The sequence below is a fragment of the Apodemus sylvaticus genome, chromosome 15, assembly GCF_947179515.1.
Source record: "Apodemus sylvaticus chromosome 15, mApoSyl1.1, whole genome shotgun sequence".
Classification (NCBI taxonomy): Eukaryota; Metazoa; Chordata; class Mammalia; order Rodentia; family Muridae; genus Apodemus; species Apodemus sylvaticus.
In genome coordinates this window covers 63,942,665-63,968,607 of record NC_067486.1, presented here as the reverse complement: position 1 = coordinate 63,968,607, position 25,943 = coordinate 63,942,665, and the positions used below count along the sequence as shown (strand labels likewise).

The window sequence follows — 25,943 nt, the reverse complement described above, 5'->3', positions numbered from 1 at the left end:
TTCCAATCTGTACGCCCTCCTTTGAGTCTTATCACACTGGCTAGGACTTTGCAGCGCAATGCTAAACAAAAACAGTAAACACAGCATCCATGCCTTCTTCCCAGTCTTAGGGGAAGAGCAATTTTCCTTTATCACTACCATACTATCAGAATGATTCTGGTAGACATCCTTTGTCAGTTTGAGAAATTCCTCCTTGAATTCCTCATTTGTGAGCATTTTCCTTTCTTCTTTAAAATTATGAATGGGTGTTAATGATTGATAGGAGCACATTGGGTTTCTTTCAGTCTGTTTGTAACTGTCACTCCTTGGGGTTTTGAGTGTTCAATTCTCTTATTTTCCTAGACTATGCTCTATTTGACATGGTGTAGCGTACTTGTAATGTGTTACTAGATTTTAATTTCTAATTTTGTTGATTTTTGACATCTGTGTTCTGTGTATCATATGGGATTTTTATAGGATTCCTTCCTTGCCTTTGGAGCAGCTTGGCCATTGATTATATTGTGAGCAATCATGATGTTACTATTTCTCTGCTCATAGTTACATATATGTTTTCTGTTGCTAATGTCCAATGTCTGGAAACAATAGTTTCACTCACATTTTGTCTGGCATTTAGATGTTTGTGTCAGGGAGCAATTCATGAAACAATTGAGAGGAAGCAAAAGTCTGTTTCTTCCATACAATTTCAAGAGAGAATTAGTAGTTAGACAGTCTGCTCTTATATCCTCATATTATATAGTCTCAGGTTCTGAGATACATTTTTGGACTACAGTTTTGAGTATGATCTTTGTGGTTGGAGACAGATACTCCTTCTGATGTTTGAGAGCAGGCTCTCTCTTCCTTAGTTTTTTTCTCAGGTTGGGCATTCTTTGGTTATTTGATGCCCTGTTTACAATGTGGTCTAGCCTTAGAGGCTTCATGTACTTTGAAGCACATTGTAGGGGCAAAGACAAGTTTAGTAACCTTTGAAGGTGGGTCCTGATTGGATGGAATTTGGTCACGGGGGCCATACTTGGAAGAATTACAATGCACCCCATGGGAGTGAGTTAGGTCTCTAACTCCATAGGGACTGGAACTATAGAAGCAGGTTATTATAATGTCTCCCTCCTCACCTTGGTATCAGTTCTGTACCCACATAACATTCGCACACACTGTTCTTACCCTATCACCTGTATGTCACAATGCAGCACAACATAGCTGCCTGACCCCTCTCTGCCCCAAACCATAAACCCTGATAAACCTTCCTTTAAGGTATCCAGTCTTTGGTATATTGTTTTAGTCACACAAAGGAACTGAGCCATTTGAGCTGTTTCTTATTTGAGCTCTTGGATTCTTTATAAATCTGATAAGATTTTTATACTTGCCTAGATTCCTCTTTAAGGGCATGGTGCTTTATAGCTAGGTGTGGTGTCCCACATTAATATAGAACAGAAAATAATCAAATGATCCTTTCATACCCATGGCAAAGGCAGAATAATTACAAAAAGCCTCAGTTTAAAAATGAAAGCAGGCAAAAAGATACAAAGTGTGACACACACTTTTGGAATGGATGTTAACATCAGTATTTTGATGTAGAAATATGATGAGATCCCCAACTTTCAGTTTTTAAACTCTGTGGAGGTTTCTGTTTAAATTATGATGAAAATTAGTCACTTTGGAAAGGACACTTGTTCTTTAAGAAATTTTAAGTAGCCAGATACGGTGGCATAAACCTTCAGCCTTGGAACTCAAGGGGCAGAGGCAAGAGATACAGAGGAAACAGCTGGGAATGAGTGATGCAGACATTTGTGAGCCCAAGCCCAGCCCAGCCTACAGAGTAAGGTCCCTGTTAGCTAGCTAGAGCTATGTAGTGAGACCTTGTCTCCAAAAGACAAAAAGTTACTACAAAAACTGAGAGTCTTCTAACTTTGCTGTAATGGAGGCAAATTGTAAAAACTATTAGCTCCATGAGCACTGGTATATACATTATTTTAGTCAAGCCAGTTCCCGAAATGGACAAACTGATAGGATAACTTCAGAGTAGATGAAGGCAATAATTCATAGTTACACATCTCCTCCTTTTTCTTTCTTATGAATCTAGGACTGGGGTAAGAAATCACCTAGAATGGACTTGGTATTTCCCTTTAACTCATTTAAATGTTCTAAATAGGATAAATGTGTATAGCCAATTTATAGCTATTAAACATAGCAGAATTAACAGATGAACCCTGGACAGGGCTTTTAATGCCAAGTTACTTGTTTTGAAGGCTCTCTCTTCTGAGAAGTGGATTTATGTCATGTTTGGAGGAAGTTCCATTCAGGGATATATTCCTACTGGTTGTCAATGAGCTGAGGTCTTCGTGGATGCGTCATGCTCACTCCTGATTTGTCTGTTGGCAGAATTCAGCTCTCTGAGGTTGTAGAGCTGAATGGACTTCTCGGTTCTTAGCTGTCAAGTGAGGACCATTTCCAACTTCTAGAAGTGATTCACACTCCTTGTTTATGGCCTTTTCCCCCAAGTTCAAAGCCAACAATGATGACTGAGCTTTCTCCAAATCTCAGACACCTTCCTCTTCTTTTAGCATAGCTTTCTAACCTACCCCGGTAAGTTTCTGTGGCTCATACAAATTTTTGCCTTATAAGATAATATATAGAGGGTCTGGAGAGGTGACTTAGTGGCTAAGAACACTTGATGTTTTTACAGAGGACCCTGGTTCAGTTCCCAGCACTCACATGGTAGCTGATAGTTACCTATAACTGTCTGGCATCCTCTTCTGGTACCCTTCTGGTATACAGTACACATACACATAAGTGCAAAATGCACATACACATAGAAAAAAACAAATACATATTTTAAAGCTAACATAGTTTTAGGTATAGGAAATAGAAGCTTTGAAAGGGATACTAATTTACTTATTGCAGTCAAGATTGGAAGAATCCACAAAGCAAAGAAAGTTATTCCGGAACCCAAGTTCATGAGCGTCTTATATCCACATGGCTTGGTTATTCATGGACTGTCTCCTTCTTGGAGCTGTCAAGGATCCTTTCTTTGACCAAACTCACTGTCACGTCTAAGTGTCAGCACACATAACTTTTTGCTATCAGTAACTGTACCCCATTCTTCTGGGGGACATCTGTGTGCTGTGCTCTCATTTTCTGCCTTCTGATAACATAGTTTAGTGTGACCATCTTACACACACATTTTGCTTCTCTACATCCCCCTCCAGCTTCTCTCTTGCATGTACACACATCATCCTTGACTTTCTTAATCTAGTTTTAAATATTTCTGGTTACCTTATGAGGAAAGAAACATTTTTTTCTTTTGCTCCATCTCTCCTTTGTTGCTGTTGTAAATTGTTCATTACACTGAGAAAGGAAACTTGGGGAACTACTCATTCACATCTAGAAATTGTTTCTACTTCTACGGCTAATTCTTTAAGTGATACTGGAGACTGAGCCATCGAGAGAAGGCTACCCGCCAAGTAGACATCCAAAGAAAAGCAGAAGTGACATATATCCCAATGGATACTACACCATACCCAGAAGCAAAAGAAATAAATTAAAACGAGATAGCATGGTACCTCTAAAAGATCATAACTCCTTAACTTGTAAACACGAAGATATTTTGGGCAAATAATTGAAAAGCCTATTTATAAAAATGATTAATGACCTCTAAGAAGGCATAAACAACTAAACTAAAATTATTTAAGGAAATGAATTCAGGACATGAATAAGAAAATCAACAGCATACAAAAAAACCTCAACAACAAAAAAATTGAGAAAGAAAATGAACAGAAATGCTGGAAATGAAAACCCAATGAACTGAATTTTAAAAGTCCCTTGGAAAGCCACTAGACTAGACAATGTAGGTAAGGCTTGAGGAGGAGCATCAGGGGCTCAGGAGAGGGCTCAGTGGGTAAAAACACTTGCCGCACAAGCACCAGGACCCAGGTTCAAATTCTTGAACCAATGTAAAAACACAGATGAGTAGTAGGAGAATCTGCAACCCTGGTGCTTCTATGGGGAGATGGGAGCCAGAGACAGGAGAATCCTCACAGCTTCATGAGCCCTCTAGCATGGCATACACTGTGGAGAAACAATGACAAAGCACACTGTCTTGCAGGGCCTGGTAGTGCACGCCTTTAATCCCAGAATTTGGAAGGCAGAGGCAAGAAGACCTCTATGGCTTTGAGGCCAGCCTGGTCTACATATTGAGTTCAATTAGCACTAGCATAAACAACAAACAAACAGACAAACAAACAATAAAACCCCAAACCAAACAACAACAAACCTAGGTGTGTGCCTAGCTCAGAAGGTGAAGGACCTCAATGAGAACACCAAAGCACCGAAGAAAAAAAGAAATGAAAGGAAGTACAAGAAGAAGTGGAGACTCCGTGCTCACAGGCAGGCTGGAAAAGGATAGAAAATGGATATATTACCAAAAGCACTATACAGATTTCACTCCATCTCACCAAATTTCTAATGACATTCTCATATATATAGGAAGAAATCCATAAAATTGATACAGAAAAGACCCCACATAGCTGAAACACATCACAGTATCTGACCTCAAATTATATTATGTAGGCATAGTTACAGAACCAGTGTGATACTGGTGCAAAACTAGACAGGTAGGCCAATGGGATAGAATAAAGGACTCAGAAATTAGCCCGTGCAGCTATAGGCTAATTTTTTTTAAACAAATGTCTCAAAAATATATATTAGAGAAGAAGAGAATAAATGATGCCCAGAGAACTAGATATCCATGTACTGACCACAACTAGATCGCTATTTTGCACATTATAAAGAAAACTCTATTTAAAATGGAGTTTTAAAGATCTTAATGAAAACAAACTGCCTTCTTTGACACTTTAGAAGAAAGCACAGGATGAACACTCAAAATAGGGTCAGGCAAGGACTTTTGGAAAGGACTCCCTTAACTCAGGAAATAACAGCACGACTTGATAAGTGGACATGCACAAAGCTAAACGGCCGCTGAAGAGTAAAGCCAACAGCAGGGTGGGGAGACAGTCTACTGCATGGAGAAAATCCTCACCAACTGTTCTGGGACAGGACAGTTACATAGAAAATACACAAAGACCTGGTTTGGGGTTTTCCCTCCAGTAACACAGGCTTCACAGCCACCTGAACGGAGTAGAGAATCCTGGGTTTCCTGGAACACTGTGAACACCTCCATTGAAAGAGAAGGGTGACTTCAGCAACAACAACAACAACAACAACAACCCCCCCCCAAAAAAACCCAACAAAAACAAGAAGGAAATAAAGAAAGGAGGAGGGCATGTCAATCAACATACCACTTTGCATATATAAGACCCACCCAGTACAGAAAAAGAGAAAGCAACACACACACACACACACACACACACAAAGAGAGAGAGAGAGAGAGAGAAAGAGAGAGAGAGAGAGAGAGAGAGACTCAAGACAACATATCTTATTACCAAATTCCCAATCCCCTAATAGATATACCTCTAATGAAAACAGCTTAAAGAACTTCCACATACAGAATTCCAGTGATTATGTTCAGGCAAGTCATAGAGGGTGTGAATAAACTTTAGGAGGAAAAAACAAGCAAAAATCTGAATGAAGTAAAATTCATCAGAGAGTACCAGGAACATCCCAAACAATACAGGGTATTGCTGTTGTTCATAGTTGGTCATCTGAACTGGATAGTCAGATTCTATTGCTGAAGACATAACACAAGTGGTTTCAAGTCACGGAGGAATAAATCTTGAACTGCCCAGGAAATTCTCTCCCTGCCAGATAGCTTCCATAGCTCTAGAAGTTTCCGGAAAAGCTGCTCAGAGAGAAAAACCATCAATGGCCTCATCCAGCACTGGTCCCTGCACTCTGCAACACCTTCTTTCCAGACCAAATATGCTCACTAGCATAAACTGTAACAAGACATTTTAATTACCAACTGGTCTATTGATGGGATTTGAGGTCTGCTTTGCAGGGGTGAATTCATGTCTAGTGCAGTGAACTGGATGGAGGAAGTGGTAGACCCTAGGAGGAAATCTACTAATCTTGCTCTGTTAAGTGGTTGTTATCAGACTGCCCTCTAAATATTTACATTTATATCCACAGACTTATATTGCTCCTAACGTTGGCAGAGAGGTTTGTTATTGGACTGGATAGTGATTAGTGCAGAGACATGTTGTTGTTCAAAGTGCTGAAAATAAGTGACTTTGTTTAGTCATCAATGGGACACCTATAACTACCACTGTATCCCTACCCCAAGGCTCAGGGACCTTCACAGAAGATGGGGCAGAAAGAATGTAAGAGCCTGGCCATGGAGAGGAGCCATGTAAAATTCTGCCTTCTGCACGTGGCATGGCTGTTGCAGCTGTGATGACCTACACAAGATCTGTACAATATCAAACCAGTCAAAATCTCCATCATTGATAGGGGAGGAGCTTGGGAGTCCACACCACTACTTGAGAAGCTACTGGCATTTGCTGGCTGCTGGGGAGGGAGAGTTACTTATTTTTATATATGTGGCACTGCATGGTCATCCATGTTCCAGTGGATGAGCCGTGACTCTGTGTATATGGGTATCGCTAATTGGACTCAGTGGGTTAAATAAGTAAATACATGCTAAAAAGGACAAACCTTTGTGGGGGCAATAGGAGGAGGCAAGGAGAATTGAAGTTAAGGTCTGAAGAGTGAGTAGGATTAAGAAACATTGTGTTGCAGCCATGTAGGAGATTTTTAAAAAATAAATAAAATTTAAAAATCTAAACCCAAAAGAAACCCCCAAAGCACCCAATTAATAAATGAATTGGACAGTCATTTTTAAAAGAACTAATGGCCAATAAATAAACATCCCCCACACTACTTAACATCCTTACCCGTTAGGTCAAAACTACAGCAAACTACTGTGGCATCTCAGTCAACAATGGTTGTCATCAGAGGGGAAAAATGACAGAAAAGATACAAGAAAAAGGAAGTTTATACACTGTGGAAATGCAAATTAGGGTACCCACTACTATGGAGGTAACTCAAAAGACTAAAAATAGAACTTCCATCTGACACAGCTATACTATCCCTGTGTCTATAAAGAATTCTAAGTCAGCACACCACAAAGATAATGACATATTGACCGTATTTATTATGCCACTATTCACAGTAGACAAAATACAGAACTATCGACAGATAAATGAGTAAAAAGAACATGAGATACATGTGTGTGTATACTATACAGTTTTGTTGAGCCATTGTTAAGAACATAATTATGTCACCTTAAAGTAAAATGAACAGAGATGATCCTGCTAACAAACTAATCCAGACTCAGCAACTGTAATGTGTTTTCTGTCATGCAGAGTCTAGATCTAGCAATCTATCTCCTGAGAGTAGAGGAATTATCAAGAAGAAAGAGGGTAACTGGTGTGGTATGTGTGTGTGTGTTGGGGGGACAAGAGATGACAATGGGGAACTGAATGTGTGCAAAGTTCAGCACTAGCATGTGTGAATATCACAAGAAACCCTATTGTTTCATATTCTAATGTAAAAACACTTTCTTCAGTGTTGGAGACACTTGGCTTGTACGTGCTATGTAACACCAAGCTGCCTCCTTATCTTGTATGCTCATTAAAAACACATTTTACGTGGTGATCATCAGACAGAACAAAGACACTCATCACCTGCCAGGCTGGTTCTGCTTCTTGCAACATTTTTTTGCCACCAAGAAGACAAACAGCAGCAGAACGGAGCAGCACATAACTGAAATGGAAGCTACACTCTGGATCTGATTCTCTCGAACAAATTGGGACTCTGGGACTGCAAGAAATGACAAGTTTTCCATTAGGAAGAAACTCATTTATGAAAGGTTTAAATTTACAGCTTGCCTGCCTGCCCTCCCTCCCCTCTCTCCATCTGTCCCTTTCCTCCTTCCTTCTTTCTCTCTTTGCCTTCATCCCTCTCTCCCTTTTTCGATCCTTCCTTCCTTCTTCCCTCTCTCCTTCCCTCTGTTTTCTCTCTCTCTCTCTGTCTCTCTGTCTCTCTCTGTCTCTGTCTCTCTCTGTCTCTCTCTGTCTCTGTCTCTGTCTCTCTCTCTCTCTCTCTCTCTCTCTCTCTCTCTCTCTCTCTCTCTCTCTCTCTCTCTCTCTCTGGCTTTTCAAGACAGGGTTTCTCTGGGTAGCCCTGGCTGTCTTGGAACTCACTCTGTAGACCAGGCTGGCCTCAATCTCAGAAATCTGCCTGCCTCTGCCTCCCAAGTGCTGGGATTAAAGGCATGGGCCACCACTGCTCTTTCTATGTCTCTCTCTCTCTCTCTCTCTCTCTCTCTCTCTCTCTCTCTCTCTCTCTCTCTCTCTCTCTCTCTCTCTCTCTCTCTCTCATCTCCTCCTGGCTTCTAGGGCCATAGGAAACTGAAATCAACAACAGGAAACCTAGAGGGACTTTGGTAATGGTTCCTCCATCCACCATCATCTTGAAGTCACCCTCTAGATCACCTCTCATTTGGAAAAATAGAACAACTACTTCAAAGTATTTGATTATTATTTTTACTGAGGTAACCTCATGCTTCCTCACCCTGCCTTTTAGTTTGCCTTCTCTGTTAGGAAACCTTTGCTATTTCTTCATTTCCTGGAGAATCAGATTCCTGAAGGTCAGCAATTACTTCCTAGAATAGGAAAGTCTAAACAGCAGTCTCAGAAATTAATAGAAAATTGAATAGTTTAGTTCACAGACACTTAAAGAAACAGTCCTTATGTTTAATCCTAAATTATAGGAAAATTAGGATCAAAATATACCATAGTTTAGATACAAATTTTCAGTGCATGCTCTCTTCCTAGAATAGTAAGGAAAATAATGATTGGCACTGTGGACCATATTTAATACCTTTTGAGTGTGTCCCTATTTGTCTCACTTGAATCTATTTGAGATTTCTAATAAAGGAGGTTATAGCTCTTATATGGAGACTTCTGCCTTTTGATACATAAAAAGATCCAGTGGTGATGGTGATTTGAATAGTAATGGTCTCCATAGATCGTGTGTTTGAAAGCTTGGCCATGAAGAGTGGCACTGTTAGAAAGAGTGGCCTTGTTGAAGTAGGTATCACGTTGTTGAACAAAATGTGTCACTGGGGAGGCATTTGAGGTCTCCTATGTTGAAGTTATTACCTGTGTGACATACAGTCTCCTCTGCTGCCTGTGGATCAAGATGTAGAACTCTCAGCTCCTTTTCTAGCACCATGTCTGCCTGCGTGCCACTATATTTCTTGCTATAGTGATCATGGACTAAACCAATTAAATGTTTTTCTTTATAAGAATTTCTGTGGTCATGGTGTTTTTTCACAGCAATAAAACCCTAACTAAGATAGTAGCTAACCTATCTCTGGTCAGGGCATAGATTTAGGGACACAGATATGCAAGCCCTTTGGATGAGGTACCCAGGACCGAGGCATTTCTCAAGGTTGTACCTGGGCAAGTTCTAAAATAGTAAACTAGTAGAGGTGAGTCATGATGAGCTTATGGTGTTGACCAATGCCTGCTCACTTACAGATAAGGATGGGGAGCTGATGCTGGTGGTTACCTGAAGGTGATAAGCTTCAGGCATGGCTTGAAGTGCCGTCCATATTTCTAGGAAATGCTGCAGTAGAAACAACTAGGACAGTTGGGTGTCCACATCTTTTACTACATTCTCAGTGGCTGAGATATCTGACCAAAAGAAAATAAGTACTACCAAGGGTGGTAGGTTCAGTTGTAAAATGGGTTGTGGGTGCTAGCCATGGGGATGTTTCTCAGAGTAGGTCCATAGGCCAAGTTACTGGGGAGGGACTAGGATCAAGAATGAGGCAAAGCCAGGGGAGGCAGAAAGAGATAGGTGGGTGCCATCAGAAGGAGCAAATCATAGTTGAAGGGCTGGTGAAGGGGCCTTAGAAGCAGACGTCAGGTGGCTCTGGGTTTGGAGGTGGGGTGTGGGAGGGGACGAGCCTCAGAATAAGCAGCGATGAGTGTCAAGTGGGAAGAGAGGGCCTTCATTCTAGGAGGAATGCTTGCTTGTCACAGATGGGGTACAGGTGTAGGTTATCTCTCTCTGGGGTAAAGCTGGCACTGGAAGCACATGAGGACGATGCTGCAATCGTGCCTTCACGGAGTCTGCCTTGAACATATTTCCTGCTCCTTTTTGGGTACAGCTGATTCGCTGTGGTTCTCTCACAAGTTGAGCGTGCAGAAAGTCACTGCAAATGTGAGGGTCTTTCATACAGAACTCTATCTCCTCCTCCCTTCTATTTTTTGCCATTTTGACTAGGTCCAATAGTCCTTTTTACAGTAGGATAAGGCTCCAGTGCCTTTAGAAAGACTTACCTGACTTTCAAAGATCTTTCCTGCCTCTGAATGCTCACAGAACTGATTATCAACTTCTTTTAAATTTAGGCAATTGTTTCCATGAGCTATAATTTAGACTTGCATTTCATCTTTAAAAGAAACTCAGTTCCTCATATATGTATGTCATGGATTTCTTATTTTCCTGGCAAAGTCTCAAGAATGAGAAGATATCTTCTATCTGAGTTTTCAGCTTTACAGCCAACAATGACAGTGAGTCCATATGCATAATAAGTACCATTGGGAGGCAGGTATACATACACACACACACACACACACACACACACACACACACACACACACACACATATATATACATACATACATATACATATATACATATATATATGTATGTATATATGTGTATATATATAGTGTGTGCGTGCTTGTGTGCATGCACAAGTACGTGTTTTAGTGTTTAGTCAGTTGAAAGCTTCTTGCTAGAAGATATCTATTTTGTGTCCATCCAAGGATAACCCCAAAGACTGGATCAGTTTCAGGGCTAAGACCATGTTTCTTCAAGAATAACTCAGGTTCATAGACTCTTTGACCTTGGGTCATGCAAATGTAAAAAGAGCCTTCTATTTGGCTCCTTCCTAGTAGCCTACTGGAAGGTTTTTCAGCAAGCAGTGAACACTGGATAATTGGAATAAAAGATTTGAATATAGCACCTTGTGAAATAAATAATCTTAGGAAGCAGCCTTACCTAAATTGTAAGGTTTGGAGGAAATATTCATTGACTCCGTTTCCAGAATGCACACAACAGTCATATTGAACACACCATCCGGGAATCGAAGAAAAAGGCGGATGGAGACACTGAACAGTTCTGTGACATTGTCTTGTGATATCTGCATGTTATCACCACGCTCATTAGTTGAATTAGTTATCAGAAAATACATCTTCGTAGGTTTCGGGTAACCATCCTTAGACGAGCAGGTCAAATTTATGGGAGAATTTCTTGTTACATTCTGAGACAGTTCTATTTCAGGTTCACTGAAGTTAGCTGGAAGCAGAATAGGGATGGAATCAGTCCACCTAAGTGTAGACATCTCTGCAAAGGAATGGCAAATGGCTGACATCCAGTTCCCTGATTGGAGTTGACCTGGCCATCTCAAGGTGTATACTGCGTGGGCCTCAGCCCGTAGTGAGGGCTACATAGTAAGCCTATATTTATCTTTCAAGACATCTACTTGCTCCTCTAGAGAGTGCTCTCTGAGAGACAGGCTAGCCAAAATTATCTTACCAGTACTCTAAGAACTGGGGTCTCAATGGAGACTTGCTCTAACTATCTGGCCTACATTCCCATAGGGAAACATTTCACTTTCCCATTCAGGGATGAGGTAAATTTCCATCGAGAACTCACAGGGTTTATGATCCTTGCATGTTCCGGGTCTCATCTTTAAGAACCTATGCATAAGAGTAATAAGAGAGGTCTTTGTGTTTACAGACTCAGAATGTTGGTTTTTGACATGACTATCCTAGTCTAACTTTATGTGCTAGAACAGTGGTAGTTCTCAACCTGTAGGTTACGACCTCTTTGGGGGATTCATGTACTAGATATTCTACATATCAGATGTTTGCATTATGATTCATAACAGTAGCAAAATTTCCATTATGAAGGAGAAATTAAATAATTGTATGGTTGGGGGTCACCACAACATAAGAAGTATATCGAAAGGTTGAAGAATTAGGAAGGTTGAGGACCACTGTGCTGAGAAAATTCATTCATATGGGGGCAAATTCAAAGCTCTCTCCTCTTTGTTTTCCACTTGAGAGCTAAAATGCTGACACAAAGATCCTGGACCTGACACATGTGTGTATTCTACATATTAATTGATAATTGAGTATGAAACTGGAGAGATGACTCAACTACTAAAGGCTTGACTCATGAGCAAAACGATAGTACCATGTATTCTTCCTAACAATGGAAATCATTTGCATGTCATCCTCTCCTGAGTTTTGCAATATTGTTAAACTCCTCGAACATTCTGCTGATGCTTGGTAAGAATTACTAGAGTCTATTCAGCTTCATCAACAATACCTTTTGCAGCCATGAGTTAAGTTGTAGTACTAATACACATTATAATAAATACACAACCTATTTGAAAGGCTGGTCTGTGCCCCTCGTGCCCCTCCTGAAACATACTGTTTCTCCAGAGGTGCCAGCCACACACTGAGAACCCAGACTTAGCACCTTGTCAAATGGAAGCCCTGTAGGCACGGTTAAATCAAGTCAAACTCAAGGAGAGCACCACTCCATGCTCCGTCTGGTTTTGCCTGCTTCATCCTGTGGTTTTAGAAAAGGCTCATTCTAGGAGGATTATTTCTCAAAAGGTGTCAGTCTGCCTTTTCCAAGTTCATGAAGAACGATATCATGCCTCGGAATGAATGTACACTAGAGAAATGCAGCATCCACACGGAGGTCGACACGTGTGTCGAGGCTCAGCTTGTCACTGCTTCAAAGTGGAAACAACCCAGTGTCTTTCAGGGATCGACAGTATAATGGAATTCATCAATTAAAAAAAAAAACTTCCAAATTTTTGATATGCTCAACTTAGATCAAACACAAAAGGCATTTTGCTGAAAAGAAGAAGTTCATCTTCAAGGCTAAACAGACACGTTTATCTCCATTTTATATGCTATTCTCAGAATGACAGAACCCCAAGAGTGAAAGCAAGAGCCAGGCTACCATGGGTGAAAAAATCTTGGACTAAAAGGAGAAAACAGAAGCCATGGCCACACTGCCTGTTGTCTTAATCTGTCTGTGTTGCTTTTTGTTCAGTTAGCTCTATCTTGTCTCTTAAAAAAAAAATTCTCACTGATTCCCAAGAAACAAACTGTCAAGGTACAAAGGACTCTCAGTTCCCCACTCTCACACCCCACATTCCCTCCAAATGGACTTCCTAGAAGTGGCTCTCTTCTGCCTTCTTTTCCAGTCTGTTTAAATAACCACACTGTCAATGTTTCTTTGCTCAGTCATAGTTTCATCTGAGCAGCCAACGATCTAAACACAGAACTGTCCACATACCAATCACTGATAGCTCTGTTAATGTCTGCTGGAGGATAATTGATCCTGTGGGTGTCTTTTTTTGTATAAAACAAGTATATGAGCCCATGTCTTTGATCTGAACGTTGTGAAGTCGCAGAGTCCAGTTATCCCCATCAAAGCTTGTGCGGCCCAAGTATTTGGCATTCACGTTATCAAGTTTCTCTGTGCCCAGAAAGTGCTCATACAGAACCAAGTTTTGCTGGTCCTGCCAAAATACTACCAGCTCATTCAGGCTCATGTTTTGAGCCTTCGTAGATGGGCACGGCAGGTATGCAGTCCCATTGGAATAAGCTTGCCTCTTCATGGGAACAGCATCTAAAAAAGAAAAACTGAGAATTAGGAAAGAGGAAACAAGAAGGGGGAAGTGCTCTTGCTCTGACACAGCACCCAGCCTCCAGCTTGTCAGGCAAGGGCAGTACTGGAGAGCTGGATGCTCGGATCTGGAAGCGGGCATCCATGCTGGCCGTCTGCAGTGTACACCTTTGGTTTTGCTCCTCTTTGTTCATGTGTGCAGGCTGCAACCTTTGTGAATCTCGGTTCTCTCATCTAATTAAGGAGGTAATCTGAAGTAATGTTCTGGGATTCTTCCTGGTACTGTGCTTCTGTGAATTTCTAAACCAGAGCATCAACCACTATCACCACAGTTGCTACAGGCCTCTATAACTGCCATGCCGTCCCTCTAAACCCTGCTTGCTCCATGAGATCCCCTTATTTTTTGGTCTGCTATGGTTTTAGAAAAAAAGATTGTTGATGATGGTCACACCCTTGCTACCACTTTTGATTGGTCTTCATTAAGTTGGGACCTCCACTGAGTCGCCTCATTGACATTCAACTCGTTCCTGTTCTCATGACTGCTACTCCCAGAGCCAGAAAAGGGGTTTTGAAGTGACTCAAGTGTCAAGCAATGTCCCTATTCTCAGGGACCTCTCTAGGATCTTTCAGGGACCAGAAAGGAAGCCAGGTAAATGTAATGGCTCTTGGGATATTAGGGTGGTCAGGATATTTAAAGAACATGAGTAAGCTGCTGGGAGGGAACTCTATGTGGAAAGGTAAGGATGTGCCTTGCCATATTGCAGAAACCCCAGAGAAACCAATGGCCTCTCCCAAGCTGCACTGCCCTGGAAACCTTTAGAACCCAAAAGAAGCATGATGTAAAAGTTCAGAGAGAGGACACACAGGCATAAGACAACTTTTGGGACTTTTTCTGGACCACAGAATTGCTGGAGACTCGGCAAAGAAAATAAATGTAGGGAGATGAAAGGTGAGAGGTGAGAGGTGAGAGGTGAGGTGGGTGTGCCTTTATGTGAGCCGTTTTTTGGTTCATATGAAACTGGAAGCTGCCGTGGGGAGAAGATTGGAGTAGAGTTTTTGTATAAACCATTTGTCCTTCAAGACTTCAAGAAGGGAGGAAAGGGAGGGCCAGTGGTGAGCGAGGGAGATGAGAGATGAGTCCCACTCAAAGTGGTGGTGGGTCGGGAGAAGTTAAATTGGCCTGACCTTTAAATTGGCTTCCCTTTAAACAGGAAATAGATAGGCAGGTACAATGGCGTGGATTTGGCAAAGCTCAACTACCTGCAGACCAACCCATGAGAACCTATCGTCCGGGAGGATACTCCAGGCGTTGGTGAAGTACAGCATGCACATCTGCATCAGAGGAAAGAGGGAGATCACTGAGTTCCCACAATAGCAAAATGGGACCTAAGGAAAATGTATTGCATTTGGCTTTCCGTTACACCTCTGCTAATCTCTTGAGTGAGAGGCAAGAGTGCCACCTACTGTAAGTGTTTGTGGTTTGGTGAGGGCTGATGGACTGTGGAAGGCAGAACAAACCAATCAGGCAGCTGAAGCACTGGCCAGCTATTGGTTGGTGTGATTGATGCTTCTGCTCAGTTATCAGTTGTACTTTCTGGGTCTAGAAGTGAACTCACTCTGAGTTTCTTACATCGGCTTGGCACACAGGTTTTCTCTCTCTTTTGTGGAGATGAAGAACTTACTTTCCTTTCCATTCATTCCCCGTTCAACTTCTCTGACTCAGCCCCCCCTCTCAAAGATAACAGGGACGTCATCTTCCCTCAACAACCTTTTTACCTACCAATAAACAGTAGGCCAAAGCCTTTGGCTTCACATGGGGGCTGGTCGGAAACATAGACTCTCTGGTTCCACGCAAGATCTGAGTCAGAACCTGCATTTTACCAAGAACTCCTATTTGGGAAGCTGAGGGAATCAGAGCTGATATCTGAGTATATTCACTTCTGCCCTCTTCAATCCTCTTCTCCTCCCCACGTGGTGGAAACTACTCTGTCGCCATCCTGAGTGGAACTGAAAGTATTTCACATTCCACATGCTTTGGCTTGTCATCAGACTCTGGTTGTCTTGATGTACTCTGAACCAGGCAGACACATCTTAACTGTGACATAGGGGGAAGATTTGACTGATGGTCTGTTCTTTCCCAGTGGCTTTAGGCTATGGTCCCCAGAATCTGCAAGTGAACTCCCTGGAATTCCATTGGTGGAAAGCACTGAGAAATCCTCCCTCTTCTAACATGTGGGCTAAAGAAATGGTTTAGATTTAGCTGTGACTGGTTGTTATGATACAGCCAGGAGCCAAGGACACAAGAATTCAGCCATAGATCTCCCCAGTCAGGAAACAGTGATCAAGAATACTAAAGGACCTCTGCAGAAAGAAACCATCAGAGTGTCCCACCTTGAGAGTCTATGACCTCACCAGAATGTCTGGTCAGTATCCCCAACTCAGCATCTCTTATGCATTCAATATGCTTATCACACTCCAGGGGGTTTGTTCTTTCTGGAAACTTTGCCTGAAGCCTTTCTAGGCCCACTGAATGCCCCGTTCCATTCTAGTAGATCCTGCTATAGCTGACTCTCTTCAATTCTTCAATAAATACTACCCTAAATGTCCTTTCCATGGCATCTGGTTCTACCCAAAGGACTCCACGTGGCCCACGAGACACTCCTGGCTTCCTCATCATGGGCCTGGAGCAGCCCCTCTCCACTCAGAGGTATCTCTTATCTCATAGTTATGAACCACTAATTATTGATCACTATGTCCTCATTCAAGGAGGGTTTTGGCATTATATTCAAGGCTGTTCTTTCTAACCAATTCTTAACATAAGTGCAGAGATAAACTAACAGTTTATTCATCCATAAAAAGCCTGCCAACAACCTCGTGTCAACATTCCTTACTTCATCAACCACAGAGACCTTCACCCCCAGACCTTTTCTTCAACTCTCTGTTTCCCATGGCTCAATCCTGAGCAGTGTCCTGGGAGCCTTAATACCTTAGATCTGGCCCATAGCCTGCAATTCACCCCCTCCCTCAGCCCATACCCCCAGTTTTCACTCTCATTTTCTTCATAGCTGTTCTTCAACTTCATTGAGATGTTAGCTCTCTTACCTCAGTCTATTATCCCTCCAAAAGAATTCTTTGAGAGGAGAGAATTCTTAACTGGTTTTGAGCAATGTGCATCCTCAACAAGTAGTAAATATGACCAAGAAACTGGCTCATTTTTTTACAGTGTTGGAGAGAGAAATTGATTTTTTTCATCTCATTTAATCTCAATTAATTAAAGCTTAATGAATCACATATGGATAGTGGCTATTATATTGGAAAGCACAAGCAAAATAATACAGCTTTTTAACCATTTCTCAACAGTAAAAAGCCAGTAAATATGCCTCTTGGCCCTGATAGAAGTTATATTAAAGAAACTGCTTTTGAATCTACAAATCTGATTTTACGATCAGATGGTAGATAAGCACCCTTATAGGAAAGAATTTAATTGAACAGATAGGTAACATTTGAAATTTGTGATATTCTACTTCTCTAAACATGGCGGAGTCTCATCCTTTCTCAAACAGCTCTCCTCTGCCCTTGCTTTTCTTTTCTGTTAGATTCGCCATTGAGTAGAGATAGCTTTCTCCTCTCTACGTGCCTCACTCCTCTCTCCTGAAGCTTTTCTGACAAAAGGCGTTACCAGCTTCCATCAGTGCAACTCCATGCTCTTTTTGACCTCACCCCATCTGGCCATTGTACCAAATGTAGCAAGGTTTTGAACTCTAGCTTACTTGGAATTAACTTCCTCAGTCTGACTTCCTGGTCCATGTGTCTGTTCACTCTGGGATTTATTCTGTATACCCATTGATTGAACTCTCAGGGATAAGTTACGACGAGGTGTGTATCTCCAGTCCACAGCCATCAGTAGAGTCCTGATGGCTTGTTGGATGTTTTCATGTAGCTAGCAAGGATACACTATACTTACTCTTAAATCTGAAAAGACACTAAGATAGCGGTTGAACTAATGACTTTGGGTAGATTAAGTTTGAATTGTTAGTTTACCCCAGGTACTTGATTTAGTGATGGTAGACAATGACAAGAGATAGAACAGAGATGAATTAAACTTGCACCAAGAAACAAGTGCTCTGATTTTGCACCAGGGAGCCAGGCATCTCCACAGCCTTCTGTGCACAGCCTGCCAGGAGAAAGAGATCTCTCAGCAGCACTTTCACTTCCGAGGAGGTGAGATCTCCACCTTCTCTCTAGAAGGAAATAGCTAGGAGTACATGGAGCTTACAATCAGTGGAACAGCTGGGACTGAAGTATTCTTGCCATCATTTGTACCAGGGAGCCAGGTGGCTCCACAGCCTTCTGTGCACAAACCCTACCAGAAGAGAGTTGGTCTTCCAGGAGTACAGAAACAGGCTTACAGGCCCACAGGAGGGAAAAGCTCCAGACAGAGACAGCAAGACCAACTAACACCAGAGATAACCAGATGGCGAAAGGCAATCACAAGAACCCTACCAACAGAAACCAAGGCTACTTGGCAACACCAGAACCCAGTTCTCCGACCATAGCAAGTCCCAGATACCCCAACATACCAGAAAAGCAAGAGTTGGATTTAAAATCGTATCTCATGATGCTGATAGAGGGCTTCAGGAAAGACTTAAACAATTAAAGAAATACAGGAGAACATGGGTCGACAGACAAAAGTCCTTAAAGAGGAAACACAAAAATCCCTTAAAGAATTACAGGAAAACATAATCAAGTTAAGGAACTGAACAAAGCCATCCAGGATCTAAAAGTAGAAGTAGAAACAATAAAGAAATCACAAAGTGAGACATCTCTGGAGATAGAAAACCTTGGAAAGAATTCACGAATCATAGATACAAATGTCAACAACAGAATACAAGAGATAGAAAGAAGAAAGGATCTCAGGTGCTGAAGATACCATAGAAAACATTGACTCAACAGTCAAAGAAAATGCAAAATGCATAAAGCTTGTAACCCAAAACATCCAGGAAATCCAGGACACAATGAGAAGACCAAACTTAAGGATTATAGGTATAGATGAGAGCGAGGATTTACATCTTAAAGGCCCAGTAAATATCTTCAACAAAATTGTAGAAGAAAACTTCCCTAACCTAGAGAAAGAGATGCCCATGAATATACAAGAAGTCTACAGAACTCCAAACAGACTGGACAAGAACATAAAGTCCTCCTGGCATATAATAATCAAAACACCAAATTCACTAAACAAAGAAAGAATATTAAAAGAAGTAAGGGAAAAAAGACAAGTAACTTATAAAGGCAGACCTATCAGAATTACACAAGACTTCTCACTAGAGATGATGAAAGCTAGAAGATTCTGGGAAGATCTCTTACAGACCCTAAGAGAACACAAATGCCAGCCCAGACTACTATACCCAGCAAAACTCTCAATTACCATAGATGGAGAAACGAAGATATTCCACGATAAAACCAAATTTACATAATATCTATCCACAAATCCAGTCCTGCAAAGGATAATTAATGGAAAACGCCAACACAAGGAAGGAAACTACACCCTAGAAAAAGCAAGAAAAAGGTAATTTTCCAATAAACCCCAAAGAATATAGCCACACAAACATCAAAATAACATCAAAAATAACAGGAAGCAACAATCGTTATTCCTTACTATTTCTTAATATCAATGGACTCAATTCCCCCCCAAAAAGACATAGACTAACAGAAATATTTTTCATGTAAATCTTCAATTTTATCAGAAAATGTTTTTAATTCCTCTTTTAATTAATCTAGTAATGTTTTTTATGTCTACCAGTTTATCTGCATTATTTTTCATGATAATCTTCAATTTTAATATGTTTTTCTATATTTTCTTCTGTTTTATCAGAAATGTTTTACATGTAAATCTCTGATTTTATCACAAAATGGTTTTAATTCCACCTTCAATTAATTTAGAAAGGTTTTTTATGTCTACCATTTTTCCATGAAATAGTCCATTATAACATGTTTTTCTACATATTTCTTGAATTTTATCAGAAATATTTTCCTTGTAAATCTTCAATTTTACCTGAAAATGTTTATAATTCCACTTTCAATCAACTTAGAATTAATTTTATGCCTACCATTTTATCTATATAATTTTCCATGATAATCTTCAATTTTAATATGTTTTTCTATATATTTCTTCAATTTCATCAGAAATATTTTTCATGTAAATCTTCACCTTTATCGGAAAATGTTTATAATTCCACTTTTAATCAACTTAGGAATACTTTTATGCTTACCATTATTACATCTATATAAAATTTTCCATGGTAATCTTCAATTTTAACATGTATCTCTATATTTTTCTACAATTTTATCAGAAATATTTTCCACATAAATCTTCAATTCTATTCTATTCTATTCTATTTATTCTATAAAATGTTTCCACTTCATTTTTCAATTAATTAGCAATTTTTTTATGTCTACCACTTTACTCTTTAATTTTCCATGAACATTGTCAATTTTAATATGTTTTTCCATATATCTCTTCTATTTTATCAGAAATATTTTCCATGTAAATCTTCAATTTTTATCATAAAATGTTTTTACTTCTTTTTTCAATAAAATAACATGCTTTTCAGAGAGAGAGAGAGAGAGAGAGAGAGAGAGAGAGAGAGAGAGAGAGAGAGAGAACAGAAAGAATGCTATTTTCATCTACCATCCAAGCCAGAATCTACAGAATCTGGAGGAAGACAGTTGGCCTCACCATAAAACAAGAGTCTAAAGCTGTTTTAGGTACATCATTAAATAAAGAAAGACTCTCCCTCTCCAGGGTTATTGATGATCAGTGGTGTTGGTCAGGTGAAGTGAGGACCCTAGAACCTGGAGGCTCAGACAAGAAGAAAGCAGCTGCCAACTGTCCAATCAGACTAGGCATGGTGGATTCACCTATGGTCATAGCTACTCGAAGGCTGGGCTGGAGGATCCCCAGAGCGAAGGGCCCATGCGATGGTCCAGAAGGGTGCTGTCCAAGCCTGGTAACCTAAGTTTAACCTTCAGGACTCACGTAAAGGTGGAAGAAGAGAACTGACCCCACAAGGTTGTCCTTTGTCTGCCACACTCGTAGAAATTGATCAGGGGCAGCAACAAAGGTTTCTAATTTCCAGGCAAAGCACGTGAGAGGGAAAGAGGGCAGGGCAGAACTATTTTGCTCTGTCTTATGTGTCATCATAAGTTATCAGCCTTGCAATTTTTCCCTTGTGGATTATTAGTGCCCTTTCTCTCTTTGGATGCATACCCTGGGGTAGGTCTCTACTCCATAGCTCAAGGAGAGACAGATTCTAATCAAATAGATAGATGTACTGTGTTTAAAAGTGGGTGGTTTTTAATTTAATAATACACTCTAAGGCCATATAGTGTTGCTATATGTGTGCTACATCTGTGCGGGTCATCTACTAGGCATAGATACGGATGTCCCTACCCCAAGCAAAGTATCTCTCCCTCAGTAGCAATCAACTGCTATTAGCTCTGGAGCTAGGGATTGGGAGTAGACCTTCCTCCCTATTTCCTGCTGAAACTTTTAACTCTCTTAATCTTATAGTTGTCTTATGCAGATAACCACAGCTTCTGGGAATTCACATGTGAAACAGACATGTCCTGTCCAGTGGCCAGTGGTCACAGAACTGCTCCCCATTCTCTGGCTCTTAAATTCTTTCTACCCTTCTTGTCTCTGGTAAGTTTGATGAGCCTCTGGGATTGGGGTTGTGGACATAGTGGTTCCATATATGTGTTTTCAAAGTTATAAGGCAGATGGGAGCTATTTTGGGGGGACTGAGAAGTTGAAGGGAAGGAAGGGGATGGATATAACCAAGATACTTGTGTATGCATCTTTGAAATTTAAAAAAAAAATAAGCTAAACAAGTATATTCATCAATGATTAAATGTGGTTAAGATAGTAAAAGTAATAAAATGTTGGAAATGGATGCTGACAGTTTTATTATTGTTGTGTTTATTGGTGAACGATTGACAAGTTTGTTTTCTAGTGGCTGATGCCAATTGCCTGTCGTCTTTACATCTCTTTGTCCCTAGCTGTATCCTCTTCACATATATCCCCTTGCTATAATGAAACCTAATCAGTTATCACTCAAGATTTTTTTCTTATGGTTTCATTGACCCCCTTTTCAGGAGCTAGGAATTTCCACGTGGTTTCAGAGCAGGTCAAAAGAAAAGTGACACCTGTCCTTGGTTTTGATGGGTTTCTCAGCTTTACCTACTCACTTTCAAAGGGCTGAGCCCGAATGTTTGGGGACAGGGAAGATATCTCAGTTAAGCTGCTACTGAATATTTGTTGCCAGGGCATTTGTCTTCCAGATCATAAAAGCTAAGCTAAGTTAAGCATTCTAACCGGCAGTGCTAAGGCCTAAGATTTAATGACAGCTGGGGTGTGGCTTAAGATAGAATTAGGAAGCAAAGGAGGCAACACGTCAACAAGGAAGGCCCAAACTGAAGCAGTATCACCCACCAAAGCTATTTGAGTCACCCCAAAAGCAGAGCCTGCCACTGGTAATTGCCTCAGGAGCAGAGCTAGGAGAAATAGCCTGGTATCTCACATCAGTGGTGTTCAGTCTGCCCTGCATGAACCCGGCCTCTCTCATTAGGAGCTGTGTTGATCTTGAGTCAATTACTTAGCTTTCTCTGCACTTTAGGGACCTTGTTTTAAAATGAGGAATAATGACGAGATCTAATTGCAGCAAGTTATTGTGGTTTTTAAATGAATTGCTATTTATAAAGTGCTCAGAACAGTACCTGAACTAAACACACAGACACACAAACACACACACATGTACACACAAACACACACACACATGTACACACATACACACAGACACAAATGTGCATGCACACACATGTAAACACCACATACACACATAGACATATACACAAAAGCACACACATGCACATACAGGCAAACATGTATGCATACACATATACACATGAAACACAAATACCACACACACAGACACACACACACACACACACACACACACAGATACCCACAAAGACATGCATGCACACACATACATTGAGACACGTACAGGTACATAGATATACAGAGAGAGGGGGGGAACATGCACACACACAAATGCATACACACATACAAATTATCTTTATCTCCCTCACCTCTGATATTTGTGTGTGTACACATCTCCCTAGGAGCTGAGACTCTGGGTCATTGGCCCTGCCAAGTGAAAACTGCCATTCTCATCTACATTGACGGTAGGTAGTTGAGTACCTGTAGACATCACAACTGGTGGCCTCTGCAAGCCTTGAGTACTAGGCAGAAAACACACATCACAAAAGGCCTGTCTCTGTCTGCTGAGATCTAAGGGAATATTTCTTCACAATACTCAACTCCTCCTCTTTACCTGCCAGGACTAGGGACAGTGGCCAAGGGACTGTTGTGTGACAATTATGGAGGAGGTGGTTTTGTGGCTGAGCTGGTTAGTCAGAGACTGGGTGGTCAGGGGTGGCCTGCAGCTGCTGCAGGCACACCACAAGCTCACCTGCCCCCACTGCTGGTCACCAAGACTTAGATGAATTCTCTGTCAGTGCTGAGGTGGACATAGTGAGTACAAGAAAGTTTGGCCAGCAGAAACAAAATGACATTCAGTTGCGGGATGCATGGCAGGGCCTCAGGCCAGCTGCATATAGGTATATCCCGGAGAGCAGTTAGCCAAGAAGGGCTAATTCTCCAGGTCTCACACTTCCAAACTTTAGGGAGCTTTTCAGAAAAAAAACAACAACACACAATTCAAATGCAAAATGTCACCCAGCAGGAGACTGATGGGGGGGGAGGGAAAAGCAATCTTAATTAATTGTGGTTATCTTATCCAAATCTTACCAGGGCCTTGCTGGGGTCTTTAGGGGTTAGAGAGGGGGAGGCTGTGTAAGGGGAAACCCTGAAGCCTTAGCTTCGTTAGCTTTAGGGTAAATTGGCTGGGGTGATTAACTGGAGGTCCAGAGTCACAAAGCATGACCAGTATGAACTAGGACACAAGCTAAGGAAGAAGGGGCATGGTGGTGAACCCGTACTGCAAGAAGAAGCCTTTGAAAGCTGTCAGCTGTTTCCTAAGGGCTTGAGAATACTGAAATGGGGACTGGGGAGACCAGACGTGTATGTGTGGAGTCAAATCGGAGGATTTATTATCGTGGCCCTCTTTGCCTCTATAGGAGTCCTGGACAGGACACTCTACCTTGCCCTGTGTGTCAAGATCCTGGGGGTTTGTTTGCAGAGGAGGAAGATGCCCAGATTGGAGACACCAGGTCACGGTTCTGATGCTTCCGTACTCTCTAGGAAAGCTATTTGCTATGGAGTTTTAGGCAACTCAAGTCAAACATGAGCAAACCGTGCCATCAGCCACTCTCAGGCCTGACTCACTGGAAGACAGCAGAAGGAATCCAGGATTTTACACAGAAAACGGTTCTTACCTGAGAGCACGAAGATTGTCACAAAGAGGATTGCCCAGTCCATGGTGCTGGAGTTTAAAAAGACAAGACAAAACTTAGTTAGAAAGTGAGACTGAAAACAGTTGTTCACTGAAACATCACCTAGAAATAGTACCTAGGTGATATAATATCACCTAGAAATTCATGGAGGTTCCCACATTCACTGAAGTCATTTCTCCCGCTTAGCTCCACACACAGGCCGTATTTCCCAGCCTCCTTTGCAGTGAGGCAGGCCATGTTACTAAGGGCTTCTAAACATGGTAACAGAGGCCTCTTTCCTCCTCCCTCTTCTTTTCTCCCTCCTCCCTCCTCCGTCCTCCCTCCCCACTCCTCTCTCCTTTTCCTTCCCAGACTCAGGAGCTCCTAAGGAGAAGTCCAAGGGCCGATACGATGCTCACTTCTCACAAAGCTAAAGACTTAGTTTCCAGACTGCGGTAGTATTAAAAAGTGTTCTCCAACCCTCCACACCCCTCCCACGCTGATCGAGGACTGTGACATTTGCCAGATGTATTTACTGTTAGGCCACGCGGCTGTGCGATATTCTGTTGTAGAGCAAGGCATTACTTTTTTCGAAATCAATGTAGGGAATATGAGAACACTGCGACACTTGAGTTAAATCAAACTTCCTTTGATTTTCCCATGGTTTTCAAAGTTTAGCGTGCACGGACGTCACTGGGAGAGCATGCGAAACACTTTCCTAGGCCTTGTGCACAGAGAATTTGACCATAAGTTGAGATGAAGCTTATGTTTAGCAATTACCAGGGCCACACTTTGAGAATAACTGCCTGACATACTTATCTGTACGACGTACTAAAGAAAACGTCAGGCAAGGCTTTATAAAGTCTAGCCTCTTCTCTTGCTTTCTCTCTACTTCTCTAGTCAACCACTCAGTAAAGACCAAAAGGATGTTAAAGCTTACTGGAAGCACAGAATAAGGCCCAACACTGGGCTGGCGGGGAAACAAACCAATTACCAAAGTTTGGAGCAGATCCCAAGATAAGGCCAATGCTAACTGCTTACCATAGGAATAAACCACCTGGTATTGAGTGGCACTCAAATTTGGCTTGTAGCTTTTTTTTTGGTGGTGGTGGTAGTGGTGTTTTGAGACAGGGTTTCTCTGTGTAGTCCTGGCTCCCCTGGAACTCACTCTGTAGACCAGGCTGGCCTTGGACTCAGAAATCCACCTGTCTGTTCCTCCCACATGCTGGGATTAAAGGTGTGTGCCACCATTGCCTGGTGTGGCTTGTAGCTTTTTAATGACTGATGTAAAAGGGGAAACCTAGCAGGTGGATTGCCACACAGCTTTGTATATAAAAGGAAAGCAGTGCTTTGGGAAGACACACAAATATTATTCATTCAATAGCAGTCATTTCTTCCTTGAAGGTGGACTGTCTACAGCTGTTCTCCATCCTTCAGGTTGTGTCGGTACCCTTCCTTCCTCTCTTACGTGCTTGGCACAAGGCAGTGGGCTAAAACAGTATGTGTGTGTGTGTATGTGTGTTCTTTGTTTGCTTTGGTTTTTCAAGACAGGGTTTCCCTGTGTAGCCCTGGCTGTCCTGGAACTCACTCTGTAGACCAGGCTGGCCTTGAACTCAGAAATTCACCTGCCTCTGCCTCCCAAGTGCTGGGATTAAAGGCGTGTGCCACCACTGCTCATGTGTGTTTTATTCCTTCGAGACGGTAATTTTTTAATTAAGAATTTTTAGAGATTATGTCTGTACATAACAAGAAAATATTAAAGCAAAGCTAAGCTGAGTCTTGGACATGATAGCACATGCATGTTA

General features: G+C 41.5%; 1 protein-coding gene across 4 annotated transcripts in view; it reads right to left on the bottom strand.

Moving 5' to 3' along the window:
* Cd86 (CD86 molecule) overlaps positions 1–25,943 on the bottom strand; it is a 63,986-nt gene that overhangs the window by 5,103 nt on the left and 32,940 nt on the right. For 3 of the 4 annotated variants that reach the window (XM_052158097.1, XM_052158099.1, XM_052158096.1), the window contains exons 2-5: positions 24,142–24,188; positions 13,351–13,686; positions 11,029–11,325; positions 7,638–7,773 (exon numbers count right to left, since the gene is read on the bottom strand). In XM_052158097.1, the coding sequence (XP_052014057.1) occupies positions 7,638–7,773; positions 11,029–11,325; positions 13,351–13,686; positions 24,142–24,184 (812 nt within the window). In that variant the 5' untranslated portion in view covers positions 24,185–24,188. The remainder of the gene's footprint in view (positions 1–7,637; positions 7,774–11,028; positions 11,326–13,350; positions 13,687–24,141; positions 24,189–25,943) is intronic. The other variant, XR_007973472.1, reaches the window with a different exon arrangement.